At 41.7% G+C, this 15,858-nt stretch overlaps 2 protein-coding genes across 5 annotated transcripts; both read left to right on the plus strand.

The window, feature by feature from the left end:
• The first annotated feature begins 3,949 nt into the window (after window positions 1-3,949).
• LOC113009131 (serine/threonine-protein kinase pim-2-like) lies at window positions 3,950-8,225 on the plus strand. Of its 2 annotated transcripts, XR_013902836.1 has the most exons (10): window positions 3,950-4,324; window positions 4,426-4,605; window positions 4,850-5,038; window positions 5,304-5,398; window positions 5,484-5,531; window positions 5,840-6,061; window positions 6,143-6,323; window positions 6,413-6,589; window positions 6,679-7,116; window positions 7,626-8,225. XR_013902836.1 is itself a non-coding variant. In XM_080291834.1 (9 exons), exons 1-9 carry the CDS (start codon window positions 4,252-4,254, stop codon window positions 6,768-6,770), a joined length of 1,257 nt encoding a protein of 418 aa, XP_080147960.1. In that variant the 5' UTR covers window positions 3,950-4,251; the 3' UTR covers window positions 6,771-8,225. The 2 variants fall into 2 exon arrangements, 1 of the variants encoding a protein (XP_080147960.1); XM_080291834.1 differs by having other exon boundaries at window positions 6,679-8,225.
• Window positions 8,226-9,077: 852 nt separating this feature from the next.
• LOC145419377 (serine/threonine-protein kinase pim-2-like) lies at window positions 9,078-15,099 on the plus strand. Of its 3 annotated transcripts, none has more exons than XM_080291836.1 (10): window positions 9,078-9,203; window positions 11,067-11,175; window positions 11,277-11,456; window positions 11,700-11,888; window positions 12,154-12,248; window positions 12,334-12,381; window positions 12,690-12,911; window positions 12,993-13,173; window positions 13,263-13,439; window positions 13,529-15,099. In XM_080291836.1, the coding sequence occupies exons 2-10, from the start codon at window positions 11,103-11,105 to the stop codon at window positions 13,618-13,620; spliced, it is 1,257 nt and encodes a 418-aa protein (XP_080147962.1). In that variant the 5' UTR covers window positions 9,078-9,203; window positions 11,067-11,102; the 3' UTR covers window positions 13,621-15,099. The 3 variants fall into 3 exon arrangements, 2 of the variants coding, with proteins under 2 accessions (XP_080147962.1, XP_080147961.1); XR_013902837.1 differs by lacking the exon at window positions 9,078-9,203 and having other exon boundaries at window positions 11,005-11,175; window positions 13,529-13,966; window positions 14,476-15,099; XM_080291835.1 differs by lacking the exon at window positions 9,078-9,203 and having other exon boundaries at window positions 11,005-11,175.
• The last annotated feature ends 759 nt before the right edge of the window (window positions 15,100-15,858 follow it).

A 15,858-nucleotide genomic window follows, 5' to 3' on the forward strand; every position in this document is an offset into this window, starting at 1 on the left:
TTAAAACAGATAAAACATTGCAAAACATGCACAATAAAACTCTAAATAACTTGTCCCGTTTCACCCCGTGACATCACCTGCTAGCTGGTCAGCACAGCAGCGCAGCAGACGGCCGGTGATGCCGTCTGGCCCCGCCGCTTTCCTTGTGTTCACTCTCCTCAGTGCCGCTCGGACGTCATGCTCCGCGATGCTGGTCACTGGTCTCTTGCTGATGACGTCACTGTCCTCACCATGCGCCGAAGCTGAGCCAGGACCAGCCGCTCCAGGGTCTTCATCAGGTGGGATGTCATCCGGGCTGTAGCTGTTGAGGTCCTTGGGGTGTGATGTCTTTGGCACTGGTACAACACAGGAGGTTTTCCAGAGCTGTGGGACTCTCCCCAGCCTCAGGTTGAAGATGCGCTCCATCACCCCACACAGTTGGTCCGCGCAGGACCTGACGACCCTTGAGCTGATGCCATCTGGGCCCGCTGCCTTCTTGGCTTTAATTCCCCCTCAGTTCCCTCCTAACCTGTGTGGTTGAGAGAGGCAGGCTGGAGCCTTGTGTTGAGTGTGTATTGGATGCTGTTGTTGGGGGTGGGGAGGAGTGAGCAGGGTGAATAGAGGAGGTGTGAAGTATCTGAGGTGTCAGAGGTGGAACAGCAGCAGGGCTCATACACAGGGACAAGGTGCACCATGTTGTGGAGATCAACTAAGTAATAAGGCACCATTTTATTATTTACATATTACAACCATTTAAATACAATTGAGGCTTGAGCCTAAATACAGTTTGCATACATGTAACTGTACAAGTTTTGTTTTTTGGAGGTTTGTTCTCTCAAAGTGCTTCGTGTTTATTCTGGTTGGGACAAAGTAGGCATCATTATGTTAGCTTGTTAGATTACTCAACACCATCCTCGAACCTCTCCTACAAACTGACACCTAGTCACAACCTGCTGGTATCATATTTTAACACGTGAGGTATCCCTCTAACATCATTTGATTTAGTTTGATTGAACTGTCTTGATACAGATAGAGGGCATGAGGAATTATGTTAACCAAATTAAATGCTGGAGAAGCTTGTTTCAGATGGGAAAACACTGTGAAATTTTGTATTTTAACTTAACTAGGATCTTTTACTAAAGCTAACCAATTAGTTTGGACACCCAAACCTAACCAAAGTGACAGAAAACAATATTAAAAATGTAAATGCAAAATTTTATCGGCTGTTCTCATCTGACCCACCTGGACTTGCGTTGGTTGTTATTCTTCATCATCAATTAGGATGGTACTGAGGAGAACTGCGCTACACTAAAGCTAACTGTGTATAGCCCTGTAATGCCAAGTGCATTAAGTTTGATACATTTTTTGAGACCTGCACATCATCAGTATGATTTTTCCCCTTTAAAAAAAAAACATAAAGAATTGCATGCACAGTACATTTTTCATCAATGAATTGCTTTAAAAAATTGCAAAAACTCTGGCAAATACAAAAATAAAAACTGGATAAGCTCTGGGTTTGTTCAAGGAACGTTATATTAATCAGAAGGTTGGAGCTGCACTTCTGACCTTCTTATACTTTTTTTGTTGTTGGTTTGTGATTTTTTCTAAGGATATTCTGACAGAAATATTCTCTGAGTAGAGAATCATGGCACATGTTTTCTGCAGTAAAATTACCGTATGTTAGTTCAGCTACAATTAGAATATTATCCAGTTTTCCCAACAAAAACTCTTATAATCACTGGCAGATACAGAGAGACAGTGACAGCTCAGTATAGATTTGAAAGAAAATAAATAGTGCTTTCATTATACTTGTTGGAATTGTCTCTCCTAAATTCATCCAGAGTCTCTCTAAGGCACAATCTAGCCCATCTTAATAGTAAGGCAATATACAGAAACAAGCCGAAAAGAGTAGAAATCAGATTTCATTTGAATATTAACTGTAGTTTTTGCCCCCTGGCAACAAAATTATTGAGTGGAAAACCATAAATTGTTTAGAAATGAACATCTGCATATTTTAATAAAGAGATTGTTTTGTAGCTTGAAATGACTGACAGTTTCCACATCCCACCCACTCAGTGCAGTTCCAGCTCATTATGAAGTGACTGATGTGCGCATAAAAGCAGACAGACGTTGTCAGTCACACAAAGAGGAGGAGAAAGAAGAACTAAAAGAAGCTAGAAGAAGACGCTAGTTTAGAGAATAATGAAGACTGACTGGAAACTAGTACAGCTCCCACAGAACCCAGTCTGTTCCTAGAAACCCTTATATTGTTGTGGCTTGCCTGGTGTGGCAACACTCTCACTATCATCCTGCATGTAACCACCCTGACCTTCAAAGATGACCTTCCATCTAATTACTGCCATCACAGCAGGAGGGACACTGCTGGGAGCTGGATGCTCTAACCCATCATCCTATAAAGCAGTCTAGCACAAGTGCTGAATGGAAACCTCAAGCTGAAGTAATCTGCAGTTCTGTGGAGCTGGCTGGTTGCAGGGACAGTCGTGACTCAACTGATAGACATTTCCTCTGCATCATAATGATGTCATTAACCACTGTACTCTTTACTTCTGTTTGACATTTTTTTTCAAGATTTCTCACCATTTGTTCAATAAACTCAAGCCCTGTGCAGTGGCGTCTTATATGTTATACCATCTATATTAGGTAAATTGGCACGAGGTAGATGTGCCCAATGTTTTCTATGCTAAATTTGTAGTGTTTGAATTGAATTGGCATCCACAGCCTACATTTTATGTCGGTATATACTGTCTTTCAAAAATTTATTTTAGTGTTCTCATACATACAATACCATCGTCTTTTTTCTTGTGTTTTTCTCTGTCTACATTATCTCATTCAGCAATACATATGTGATGTAATAACTAAATGACAACAAATTAATCTGAATCTGAAGAGTTTGTGCATACCTATACATCAAATCTCAAAATATTGCGCATTTATCTGGTGCACCTGGTGGTTTATTATTTTTGAAGTATTGATGTATTATCAAAGGTGTTACCAAAATGTCAACTATAAACAACTGGGTAAGCTAGATGTAAGTCATTGTCTCTTTAGGACTTTATTTATTACAGCAAAATGTCAGCTTGATATAACCATGACTATAAGCATTAAAATGCACTTTTTAGAAAATAAATATATATGTTTTAAAATTGTATTTATCCACTGTATTTATGCAGTCACTTAACACTTAACCTGTGCTGTTAGCTTTTAGCCTGCAAAGCTATCCATTCACTACTGCCTTACAAGTAAATGCTGCCCAAAGAGAGTCCTTCTTGTTGGTATAATAGCTACAATTGTTAGGTGACGGCTGTGTGCAGACAGGAATAGGACCCAAGGTGCAGACTCCGGAGACAGAACTTAAACCAAAACAGCTTTAATGCTGAACGCAAACATAACATAACTGGAAAAAAAGTCAAAATAAACTAACACCGGTGGATGGGCAAAACACACAGCAAACTAAACGGTAGATCGCGACACGGACACAGAGAAACACAGGGCTTAAATACACAGAGGGAGCAATCAGGGAATGGGTAACAGGAGGGAAACACAGCTGGGGCAAATCAGACACATTAACATCAGACATGGACTTTCAAAGTAAAACAGGAAACACATAAAACAGACTGAACAAAGACACAGACTCGCACGCACTGCAACAGAGGGAACAGAGACGTGGGACCAGGGCAGACACAGACACTGACTGGAGATGGGGATATAGCCACTAAGGACACACAGAGACGCGAACTAGACAAGGGGATACAGCTGACAGGGGAGACAGAGCAGCTAGAGAAGACAGAGACATAAACTATAAGACAGAACTCAAAGAAACCAAAGACTAGAAAGTATAAATAATATAATAAACTCAAAACCCCAGGGTCAACGACCCAGGCATCCTAACAACAATATTATCTATAATATCCATTGCTTGTTCCTAACTAGTTTTATGGCCTTTGTTGTAGAAGCACAGTTCCCACCTTGAAGCAGCCCTCTATAAACATGCATTTATGCAGCTGCGCTACAGTTTTTGCAATATTGCACCCCTAAATAAATCTTTACAGAACTTTGCCTTCACCAGAAACTACTGCCTAGCCCAGGCTGATGTTCTGTAGCTATGGAAACCAAGAATTCCAAAATCTTGTGATGTCATCACCTCGTTGTTATAAGACATTGTTATAAGACACTAAAGATCATAGTTCTCACACACAGCTCATTGCATCTTTGCAGAGTGAAGAGTGAAATCCTGAAACTAAATTAACCTAAATGAATCACACAATGTCAAAGTCTTGGCCAACTTATACTGCACCACGTCCTGTGGATCTGAATAACCCTCTAGGTAAGTCAAATGGGATTCATATGGTAATTATGCATGCTTCTGGGTTTTTATTTGAGGCAACTGAATTTGACTTAAACAAAATCATCTTTTGTTGATTTCAGGACACCAAACAGAGCCTTGCATCTCCACACTGGTGAAGATGACTCCAGATGGAAGAATAGAGGGAAGAAAGAGAAGGGACTTACCTGAAAGACTGGACAAATCCCCCAAAAAAAGCAAAAGCAGTGGAGGTCCAAAACCGGGTCCCAGCCACTTTGTTTCTGGGGAATCCAGTTTGAAATGTAAGTGATAAGACCTGTTTTAGCTGTGACATTATCTTGGCTATGTAGTTTATTTTGTGACTTTAACTGTGTACTTAACGGTCTTTAACTTTGTAGTTGGTTCATTTAGCCTTCTTTGTGTTGATTTTCAGTGTGCAGTTATTGCTTTAATGCACGATTGCCAGACCTTAGAAAGTCAGTAGAAAGCAGTTGACACAGAGTTGGACTGAAAATGCTTAAAGTCAAACTACTTTTTCCATTTTAGTTGGCCTTCTCATAGTGCCTTCAAGCGACTCTAGTATAATTAAGAGGAGCAACAAACGGAAGAGCACTAGTGACGAATCTGAGGGACCATCCAGCAAAAAAAGCAGGACAACGAGCCCAGAGGAGAGTCCCACCCAGGAACCCTCTGAAACATGTGACTCACCGAGGATATCCGGCACTGACAGAAAAGGTAAGATAATGGCAATATTTCTGAGCTGGATCACAAGATCCTTTAGAATTTGTCCTGGGGTTTGAGATTGGGTTTGATTCCTGTGGGACCAATCGACAATAAGAGACACTCTGGGCAGTAGTGACGTTACCTACCTACTAATCTGCTAAAATGTAGCTGCTATTTACCAATTAATAGAAATGTTATAGCAAAGCTCTATAGGACTGTGCCAGCTGTTTTCTGTGTAACAAGTCATAACCTGTATGTTTTTCCTGTGTGTCTGCAGAAGACTTCCTGGAAAAATATCAAGAGCTGGAGGTGCTGGGTCATGGAGGCTTTGCCACCGTGTTTTCTGGAATACGCATAAAAGACAGTTTTCCAGTATGGCTTCTTACATTTGCATTTCACAGATCTTCAGTTTATTCCTGTTTGTACTTCTCTAACCCAGAAAATGTCTTTAATGCAGGTGGCAATCAAACATGTTCAACAGCGCAGACTTGCGCGCACAACAATGGTAAGCGTCTTTTCTTATTCCAGCAGGTATTTATATTATTTCAGGCCTTCTCAGGCATCAAGCATAAGGCACGTATTTCCTCCGTGCATGAACCAGACTGGTCTCACAGTTGTGTGTGAAATCGTCAGGAAATATGGTCGAATTCTATGAACAGTGGGTCACCTTATTGTTTAAACTGACATGTTTCAGTGGAAAGAATGCTTTTTAAAGATCAGGTCATTTTGTGACTATTTCAAAACTGTCTGTACGCTGATAGCTACTTTTGTTGAAATTCTGAATACTGACCTGAAGTAACTTTCCTTCTGAAGGATTGGAATGGGAAAAGTACTGATGTTCCCCTGGAGGTGGCGCTACTGATACAAGTTGGGGCTGGACCACACGATACGGAAAGCAGTATAACCCCACTTCTACTTGACTGGTTTGATCTGGAAGATGAGCTTATTATGGTTTTTGAGAAACCAGAAAATTGCATGGACTTAGACAATTACCTCAAAACTACAGATAAACCTCTGTCAGAGACACATGTTAAGGTAAGTGACGAGCATTTGGAGCTTACAGCAGTTTTTCATAGAGAATGTCCTGTGCTCCAAATATGGCTTCCTTTCTTTTAGGTCATAATGAAGCAACTAGTTGACGCAGCCATTACGATGGATAACAAGGGGGTTTTCCACCGAGATATTAAACCACACAACATTCTAATTGAAACATCTTCGGAGGAACCCCGAGTGCGATACATCGATTTTGGCTGTGGAGTCACGTTTACTCCGGGACAAAGGTTCAGGAGGAACGCAGGTATGTTTTCAGCCACAGCGTTGTGCTGTCATGAACTGTCTCCACATCATGTTCCCTCCCCATTAATTCTTCTTATCTTTGTGTTTTAGGAACCAGGATCTACAATAGTCCAGAGTGGTTCATGTACGGCTTCTGCTCTGCAGAATATACTACAGCCTGGCAGCTGGGTGTTGTGATGTACCAGCTGTTACACAACAAGTTACCATTTGACTGCGACTACAAGATCATCAACCAAAACCCACCGATTTTAGCTGACATTTCAAACAGTAAGATTTCTGCCAAAAGGGCTGTTGATATAAGAAAGGTGAAATAACTTTGTGGATAACTTTAACAAGAGTATTTCATTTCTGTAAAGAATGCAGGGATTTTTTGACGGGGTGTCTGAGGAAGCACTACAAGGACCGCTTCACCCTGGAGGATCTTCGGAATCACATGTGGCTCAAATGATTTCTGCGCACCATGAACTAAAAGGTTATGGAGCAAAAGCTCCAACACATCACAAGTCATCAACAAGTCACTTTTCAAATTTAGTAGCAATGTTGCAGTTGCTGTCACGTGGCTCTTTTTTGGTGTTTTCTTTTCCAATCCAGCAGCAAGCAGTCTGAGACCTCCATCTGACCTTCATCTAAATATAGTGTCAAGCGGCGGCTGTGTGAAGGCAAGAGAGGACCCAAATGCACAGCTCTAGACACACGGTGATGACCTCAAAGGCAGGTCTTTATTAACAGGAACATAAGAAGCCATACAATAACTAACCTGGGAGCAACTAAAGCTGAGGCGCTGGGAAGACACGGTAAATGCACACAACCTAGAGGGACGACGCAACACAGAACAAAGGGACACTCTGACATAAATACACAGAAGGTAATGAGAGAAGTGGGAACACACGGGGAACACAGCTGAAGACAATTAGCGAGCAGGGAGGACACGAAACTGAAAATACTGACACCAAGATGTGGACCTTAAACACAACACAGTACACAGAGATGAGCACAGAGAGAGAGAGGCAGAGAAGAAGGATGAATATGGGGGGATGAGGAGAACACAGAACACAAAGGATGGGAACACGGTACCAGAACAAACACCACAATAAAAACATGGACACAGGGGGAATCCAAATACCAAACCAACCAATCCAATGGACATAAGGAACAAAATACAAAACTACAGGAAAACTAAGAACACTGGGTCAAAATGACCCAGGACCATGACATATAGGCTTTTGTAGGCTTGCTTTATGAAAAATGTCATTGATGAAAATGTAGTGTATATCTGTTATTAACCTCTGTCTCTCTTCCACAGCATGTCTTTATCCTGTCTTCCTTCTCTCACCCCAACCGGTCGCAGCAGATGGCCGCCCCTCCCTGAGCCTGGTTCTGCCGGAGGTTTCTTCCTGTTAAAAGGGAGTTTTTCCTTCCCACTGTCGCCAAAGTGCTTGCTCAAAGGGGGTCATATGATTGTTGGGTTTTTCTCTGTATCTATGAAGCGCCTTGAGGCGACTTTTGTTGTGATTTGGCGCTATATAAATACAATTGAATTGAATTGAATTGGGCAGCACGGTGGCACAGTGGTTAGCACTGTTGCCGCACAGCAAGAAGGTCCTGAGTTCAATTCCAACATCAGGCTTTCTGTGTGGAGTTTGCATGTTCTCCCCGTGTTTGCGTGGGTTCTCTCCGGGTACTCCGGCTTCCTCCCACCGTCCAAAGACATGCAGCTTGTGGGGATAGGTTAATTGGATAATCCAAATTGCCATTAGGTGTGAACGTGAGTGCGAATGGTTGTCTGTCCCTGTGTGTTGGCCCTGCGACAGACTGGCGACCTGTCCAGGGTGTACCCCGCCTCTCGCCCTATGACAGCTGGGATAGGCTCCAGCGACCATTGAATTGAGGCCATGATGCATTTTATTGTAGCTCATCATCATCCGACCCTGCCCTGAAAGTAGCTGAAGAAATGTTGGCATACCGAAAGGTTTGCTTTGGGGGTACTATTTGGTGCCATTTTAAGTTAACAACTATTAAAAAAAAAAAAAAAGAGTCATATTTTGTGTGATTTTTTCATTACTGTTGTATATACTATATTAATGTTTGACCACATTTGGGAATCAGAGCAGAGAGAAGATGACAACAGGTGGCGCCATATTGCCAACTGACTAGTCTTCTTCATAAAATATGATACAAAAGCATGATTACAAATACAATAAATGCTTCTGGATGGCAAATGCTCTGTTCAGTACACACGTTTTACTTTGAACACATAGGTATGCAGCATGCACACAACATGCATTCATCCTTTTTGGTTGAGTCCATGGTGATGGCCTGTGTCTTTCCGAGTTCTCCTCAAACACTTTGGCTTCCCTCTACAATGTTAGGCCTCTTATTAACCTTTGTCATGTCATGCACACATTGCTCAAGAGCTGTTGCCATATTGGATGTGATAACCTGTAGCGATCACATCCAATAACTCATGTGTTGTTTACATACAAATGATCACTGCTTTTTTTTTCACTGCTGTGCTGCTGGTTGCAGCAATCACCAGGGATAGAGAATCTTTTTTGTTGCCTTTCAGGTGATTTGGATAGAAGAGGAGCATCACATAAATGGTACTATCAGTTCTAAATTATTTGAAATCCAAGTATCTGTTTCAAACAATATTTGACTGTGAGGCTTGGTTACCGGTTGTTGCTGGTTCTCACTGGTTGTCACTAGTTGTTACCGCTTGCTGCTGGTGCAGCAGCACTGACAGCTAACATGGCGGTTAAATCGACACATTTTGCTGCACCCATTTTTAGTTTTAATTGTTTTATGTCAGCTTTTCAGCTCCACCTTCTCCACTTCTTCCACACTAAACTTTTTCTACAAGCTGCGTGAGCGCACACCAAAGGTAGGGGAGGTGCTCAGGTTCACTGTCATTGATCATAATCGATCGATAGTGAAAAGTCCCCGCTCAATGCTCAGCTCAAATGCACAAATATATACAATTATGAGATATTCATGAAGTATTTTTATTTTATTTTGCCATTTATATATGTTGGCACTAACAGTGCTCAAGACAATACTTATATACTGTCAATATGTGACATATTGAAATCGCGTTTGAATTTGCGCTTGTTTTTTGCTTTCACTTTGCAATCGTGTGAACTGTGTATAGAGAGCGACAGCACTGATTGGTGAGTGATGATAATTTGTGCACCAATTCCTCTGACATCGTCTTATCAATCGTTAGCTTACTATGCAAACATGACAAGTGAAATCTCCTGCAGCTTAAACATGTGAGAGGTTGATCGCGCAGAGAATCGCTGAGCGTTATGTGAGTGCGTGTGTAAAAGTAGCAGGATATATATTTTAGTTCTGCTGAGCCAAATAAGACAGGTCAGGGTGAAGAAGTGACAGCCAAAGAAAAGCTTACCACAAAACGGAGAAGTTATGACAAATCAGACTATAAGGCAAAAAGAAAGTGCAGCTTTATGGTTTCATGGACAAAAGAATTTCTGTGGCTGCGATATGATGAGCTAAATAACCAGGGCTGCACATAAGTGGTCCGCAGGTGTGCATTCGCTGTCAAAATAAAAAACACGCACAAGGGTTAGGGTTAAATTTAAAAACTGTACTTTTGAGTTAAAATATATATTCATAATTTTAATAAATGACAAATTAAAAAGGCATGAACATTTTTTTTGTATTGAAAAAATATCGAACCGTGACACCAAAGTATCGAACCGAACCGTGAATTTTGTGTATCGTTGCACCCCTAATATATATATATATATGTGTGTAATTTTAACAAGAACTTTATTGAACAATCAGTGAGTATACAACATACAAACAGATGAGGTATACAAGTGGAACATAAATATGAACAACCAGCGGTTAAAGAAAAAAAGAAAAAACCCCACACCGATAGAGTTGGGAAGCAGGTACCATGCTTGTTACATCAGCTAACAATACTAACTTCCACAACACTCACCAAGACAGTCGGAGGTTAGGTAAAACAGAGCAAATAAATTATTGAGAAATTATAAGAAAATACATTAGGCAGGAAAGGAAAAAGAATAACTGTGGAAGTTCAAATTCACTGGGCTACACGTGCTTTCTTTCTATAGCCTTTGAACCTTGAAAAATATAACCTCATCACAGTAACGCATAATTTTATTATGCATTACATCCAATACTGCTCATACATTTAGTGAGTAACTAGTCACAATAATGCGCACAGATACGATTTATAGATCAGTCAACACATTCCAGCACCTTTAGGCAACTGTTTTTGTGATTTGGTGCTGTAAATAAAACTGAAATCAAGTGAATTTTGACTTAACCTGTGCTGCTAGCTTTTAGCCTGCAAAGCTATCCATTAGCCTTCACTACTGCCTTACAAGTAAATGCTGCCCAAAGAGAGTCCTTCTTGTTGGTATAATAGCTACAATATTATCTATAATATCCATTGCTTGTTCCTAACTAGTTTTATGGCCTTTGTTGTAGAAGCACAGTTCCCACCTTGAAGCAGCCCTCTATAAACATGCATTTATGCAGCTGCGCTACAGTTTTTGCAATATTGCACCCCTAAATAAATCTTTACAGAACTTTGCCTTCACCAGAAACTACTGCCTAGCCCAGGCTGATGTTCTGTAGCTATGGAAACCAAGAATTCCAAAATCTTGTGATGTCATCACCTCGTTGTTATAAGACATTGTTATAAGACACTAAAGATCATAGTTCTCACACACAGATCATTGCATCTTTGCAGAGTGAAGAGTGAAATCCTGAAACTAAATTAACCTAAATGAATCACACAATGTCAAAGTCTTGGCCAACTTATACTGCACCACGTCCTGTGGATCTGAATAACCCTCTAGGTAAGTCAAATGGGATTCATATGGTAATTATGCATGCTTCTGGGTTTTTATTTGAGGCAACTGAATTTGACTTAAACAAAATCATCTTTTGTTGATTTCAGGACACCAAACAGAGCCTTGCATCTCCACACTGGTGAAGATGACTCCAGATGGAAGAATAGAGGGAAGAAAGAGAAGGGACTTACCTGAAAGACTGGACAAATCCCCCAAAAAAAGCAAAAGCAGTGGAGGTCCAAAACCGGGTCCCAGCCACTTTGTTTCTGGGGAATCCAGTTTGAAATGTAAGTGATAAGACCTGTTTTAGCTGTGACATTATCTTGGCTATGTAGTTTATTTTGTGACTTTAACTGTGTACTAACGGTCTTTAACTTTGTAGTTGGTTCATTTAGCCTTCTTTGTGTTGATTTTCAGTGTGCAGTTATTGCTTTAATGCACGATTGCCAGACCTTAGAAAGTCAGTAGAAAGCAGTTGACACAGAGTTGGACTGAAAATGCTTAAAGTCAAACTACTTTTTCCATTTTAGTTGGCCTTCTCATAGTGCCTTCAAGCGACTCTAGTATAATTAAGAGGAGCAACAAACGGAAGAGCACTAGTGACGAATCTGAGGGACCATCCAGCAAAAAAAGCAGGACAACGAGCCCAGAGGAGAGTCCCACCCAGGAACCCTCTGAAACATGTGACTCACCGAGGATATCCGGCACTGACAGAAAAGGTAAGATAATGGCAATATTTCTGAGCTGGATCACAAGATCCTTTAGAATTTGTCCTGGGGTTTGAGATTGGGTTTGATTCCTGTGGGACCAATCGACAATAAGAGACACTCTGGGCAGTAGTGACGTTACCTACCTACTAATCTGCTAAAATGTAGCTGCTATTTACCAATTAATAGAAATGTTATAGCAAAGCTCTATAGGACTGTGCCAGCTGTTTTCTGTGTAACAAGTCATAACCTGTATGTTTTTCCTGTGTGTCTGCAGAAGACTTCCTGGAAAAATATCAAGAGCTGGAGGTGCTGGGTCATGGAGGCTTTGCCACCGTGTTTTCTGGAATACGCATAAAAGACAGTTTTCCAGTATGGCTTCTTACATTTGCATTTCACAGATCTTCAGTTTATTCCTGTTTGTACTTCTCTAACCCAGAAAATGTCTTTAATGCAGGTGGCAATCAAACATGTTCAACAGCGCAGACTTGCGCGCACAACAATGGTAAGCGTCTTTTCTTATTCCAGCAGGTATTTATATTATTTCAGGCCTTCTCAGGCATCAAGCATAAGGCACGTATTTCCTCCGTGCATGAACCAGACTGGTCTCACAGTTGTGTGTGAAATCGTCAGGAAATATGGTCGAATTCTATGAACAGTGGGTCACCTTATTGTTTAAACTGACATGTTTCAGTGGAAAGAATGCTTTTTAAAGATCAGGTCATTTTGTGACTATTTCAAAACTGTCTGTACGCTGATAGCTACTTTTGTTGAAATTCTGAATACTGACCTGAAGTAACTTTCCTTCTGAAGGATTGGAATGGGAAAAGTACTGATGTTCCCCTGGAGGTGGCGCTACTGATACAAGTTGGGGCTGGACCACATGATACGGAAAGCAGTATAACCCCACTTCTACTTGACTGGTTTGATCTGGAAGATGAACTTATTATGGTTTTTGAGAAACCAGAAAATTGCATGGACTTAGACAATTACCTCAAAACTACAGATAAACCTCTGTCAGAGACACATGTTAAGGTAAGTGACGAGCATTTGGAGCTTACAGCAGTTTTTCATAGAGAATGTCCTGTGCTCCAAATATGGCTTCCTTTCTTTTAGGTCATAATGAAGCAACTAGTTGACGCAGCCATTACGATGGATAACAAGGGGGTTTTCCACCGAGATATTAAACCACACAACATTCTAATTGAAACATCTTCGGAGGAACCCCGAGTGCGATACATCGATTTTGGCTGTGGAGTCACGTTTACTCCGGGACAAAGGTTCAGGAGGAACGCAGGTATGTTTTCAGCCACAGCGTTGTGCTGTCATGAACTGTCTCCACATCATGTTCCCTCCCCATTAATTCTTCTTATCTTTGTGTTTTAGGAACCAGGATCTACAATAGTCCAGAGTGGTTCATGTACGGCTTCTGCTCTGCAGAATATACTACAGCCTGGCAGCTGGGTGTTGTGATGTACCAGCTGTTACACAACAAGTTACCATTTGACTGCGACTACAAGATCATCAACCAAAACCCACCGATTTTAGCTGACATTTCAAACAGTAAGATTTCTGCCAAAAGGGCTGTTGATATAAGAAAGGTGAAATAACTTTGTGGATAACTTTAACAAGAGTATTTCATTTCTGTAAAGAATGCAGGGATTTTTTGACGGGGTGTCTGAGGAAGCACTACAAGGACCGCTTCACCCTGGAGGATCTTCGGAATCACATGTGGCTCAAATGATTTCTGCGCACCATGAACTAAAAGGTTATGGAGCAAAAGCTCCAACACATCACAAGTCATCAACAAGTCACTTTTCAAATTTAGTAGCAATGTTGCAGTTGCTGTCACGTGGCTCTTTTTTGGTGTTTTCTTTTCCAATCCAGCAGCAAGCAGTCTGAGACCTCCATCTGACCTTCATCTAAATATAGTGTCAAGCGGCGGCTGTGTGAAGGCAAGAGAGGACCCAAATGCACAGCTCTAGACACACGGTGATGACCTCAAAGGCAGGTCTTTATTAACAGGAACATAAGAAGCCATACAATAACTAACCTGGGAGCAACTAAAGCTGAGGCGCTGGGAAGACACGGTAAATGCACACAACCTAGAGGGACGACGCAACACAGAACAAAGGGACACTCTGACATAAATACACAGAAGGTAATGAGAGAAGTGGGAACACACGGGGAACACAGCTGAAGACAATTAGCGAGCAGGGAGGACACGAAACTGAAAATACTGACACCAAGATGTGGACCTTAAACACAACACAGTACACAGAGATGAGCACAGAGAGAGAGAGGCAGAGAAGAAGGATGAATATGGGGGGATGAGGAGAACACAGAACACAAAGGATGGGAACACGGTACCAGAACAAACACCACAATAAAAACATGGACACAGGGGGAATCCAAATACCAAACCAACCAATCCAATGGACATAAGGAACAAAATACAAAACTACAGGAAAACTAAGAACACTGGGTCAAAATGACCCAGGACCATGACATATAGGCTTTTGTAGGCTTGCTTTATGAAAAATGTCATTGATGAAAATGTAGTGTATATCTGTTATTAACCTCTGTCTCTCTTCCACAGCATGTCTTTATCCTGTCTTCCTTCTCTCACCCCAACCGGTCGCAGCAGATGGCCGCCCCTCCCTGAGCCTGGTTCTGCCGGAGGTTTCTTCCTGTTAAAAGGGAGTTTTTCCTTCCCACTGTCGCCAAAGTGCTTGCTCAAAGGGGGTCATATGATTGTTGGGTTTTTCTCTGTATCTATGAAGTGCCTTGAGGCGACTTTTGTTGTGATTTGGCGCTATATAAATACAATTGAATTGAATTGAATTGGGCAGCACGGTGGCACAGTGGTTAGCACTGTTGCCGCACAGCAAGAAGGTCCTGAGTTCAATTCCAACATCAGGCTTTCTGTGTGGAGTTTGCATGTTCTCCCCGTGTTTGCGTGGGTTCCCTCCGGGTACTCCGGCTTCCTCCCACCGTCCAAAGACATGCAGCTTGTGGGGATAGGTTAATTGGATAATCCAAATTGCCATTAGGTGTGAATGTGAGTGCGAATGGTTGTCTGTCCCTGTGTGTTGGCCCTGCGACAGACTGGCGACCTGTCCAGGGTGTACCCCGCCTCTCGCCCTATGACAGCTGGGATAGGCTCCAGCGCCCCCCGCGACCCTTGAATTGAATTGAATTGAATTGAGGCCATGATGCATTTTATTGTAGCTCATCATCATCCGACCCTGCCCTGAAAATAGCTGAAGAAATGTTGGCATACCGAAAGGTTTGCTTTGGGGGTACTATTTGGTGCCATTTTAAGTTAACAACTATTAAAAAAAAAAAAAAAGAGTCATATTTTGTGTGATTTTTTCATTACTGTTGTTGTCCCAAGAAGCAAGATGGCGCCTGTGTTTGGCTGTGCCGCTGCCTCCGTCCGTGTGTTTGTTTACTTCATATGTTATGCAAGTGTTCTTGCTACAGCTTTGTCCGATGTCATCTCCCTTCGGATTTATGATCGCCATGCGTTACTGGCGATCAAATCTGCTATGGATAACTTTCAGAGTCAACGATACGACGTTGTTTTCCCACCGCCGCTTGAGCGCGACGCAGCACCCGGTTCACCTCCACTCTTGCCGGTCAGCTCAATTTTGCTTCAGAGGCCTCGTCGGAGGAAGCGGGGGAAGAGAGCCGGCTTTGTTGTCCTGCTCCGTCGTCTTCGGAAAGAGGCAGATCTTCGGGGGTGTTAAGAGAATTTTTATTTTAGTTAAATCATTAAAGTATAATCAAGTAGAAACAAGTATGCCTTATAATCAAGTGTTTATATATTTTCACACGGTAAAGCTTACTGTTGAAAAGAACACAATGTATTCCTTGCTTAAGTGTGTGGGATGTTTGACAAAGACAGGATATATACATGCATTCTTTACTTCAGTGTCTGCGATGTCAGATAAGCATGAATACTGCTGTGTCGTTGTTT

This window comes from Astatotilapia calliptera, chromosome 17, assembly GCF_964374335.1.
Source record: "Astatotilapia calliptera chromosome 17, fAstCal68.1, whole genome shotgun sequence".
Classification (NCBI taxonomy): domain Eukaryota; kingdom Metazoa; phylum Chordata; class Actinopteri; order Cichliformes; family Cichlidae; genus Astatotilapia; species Astatotilapia calliptera.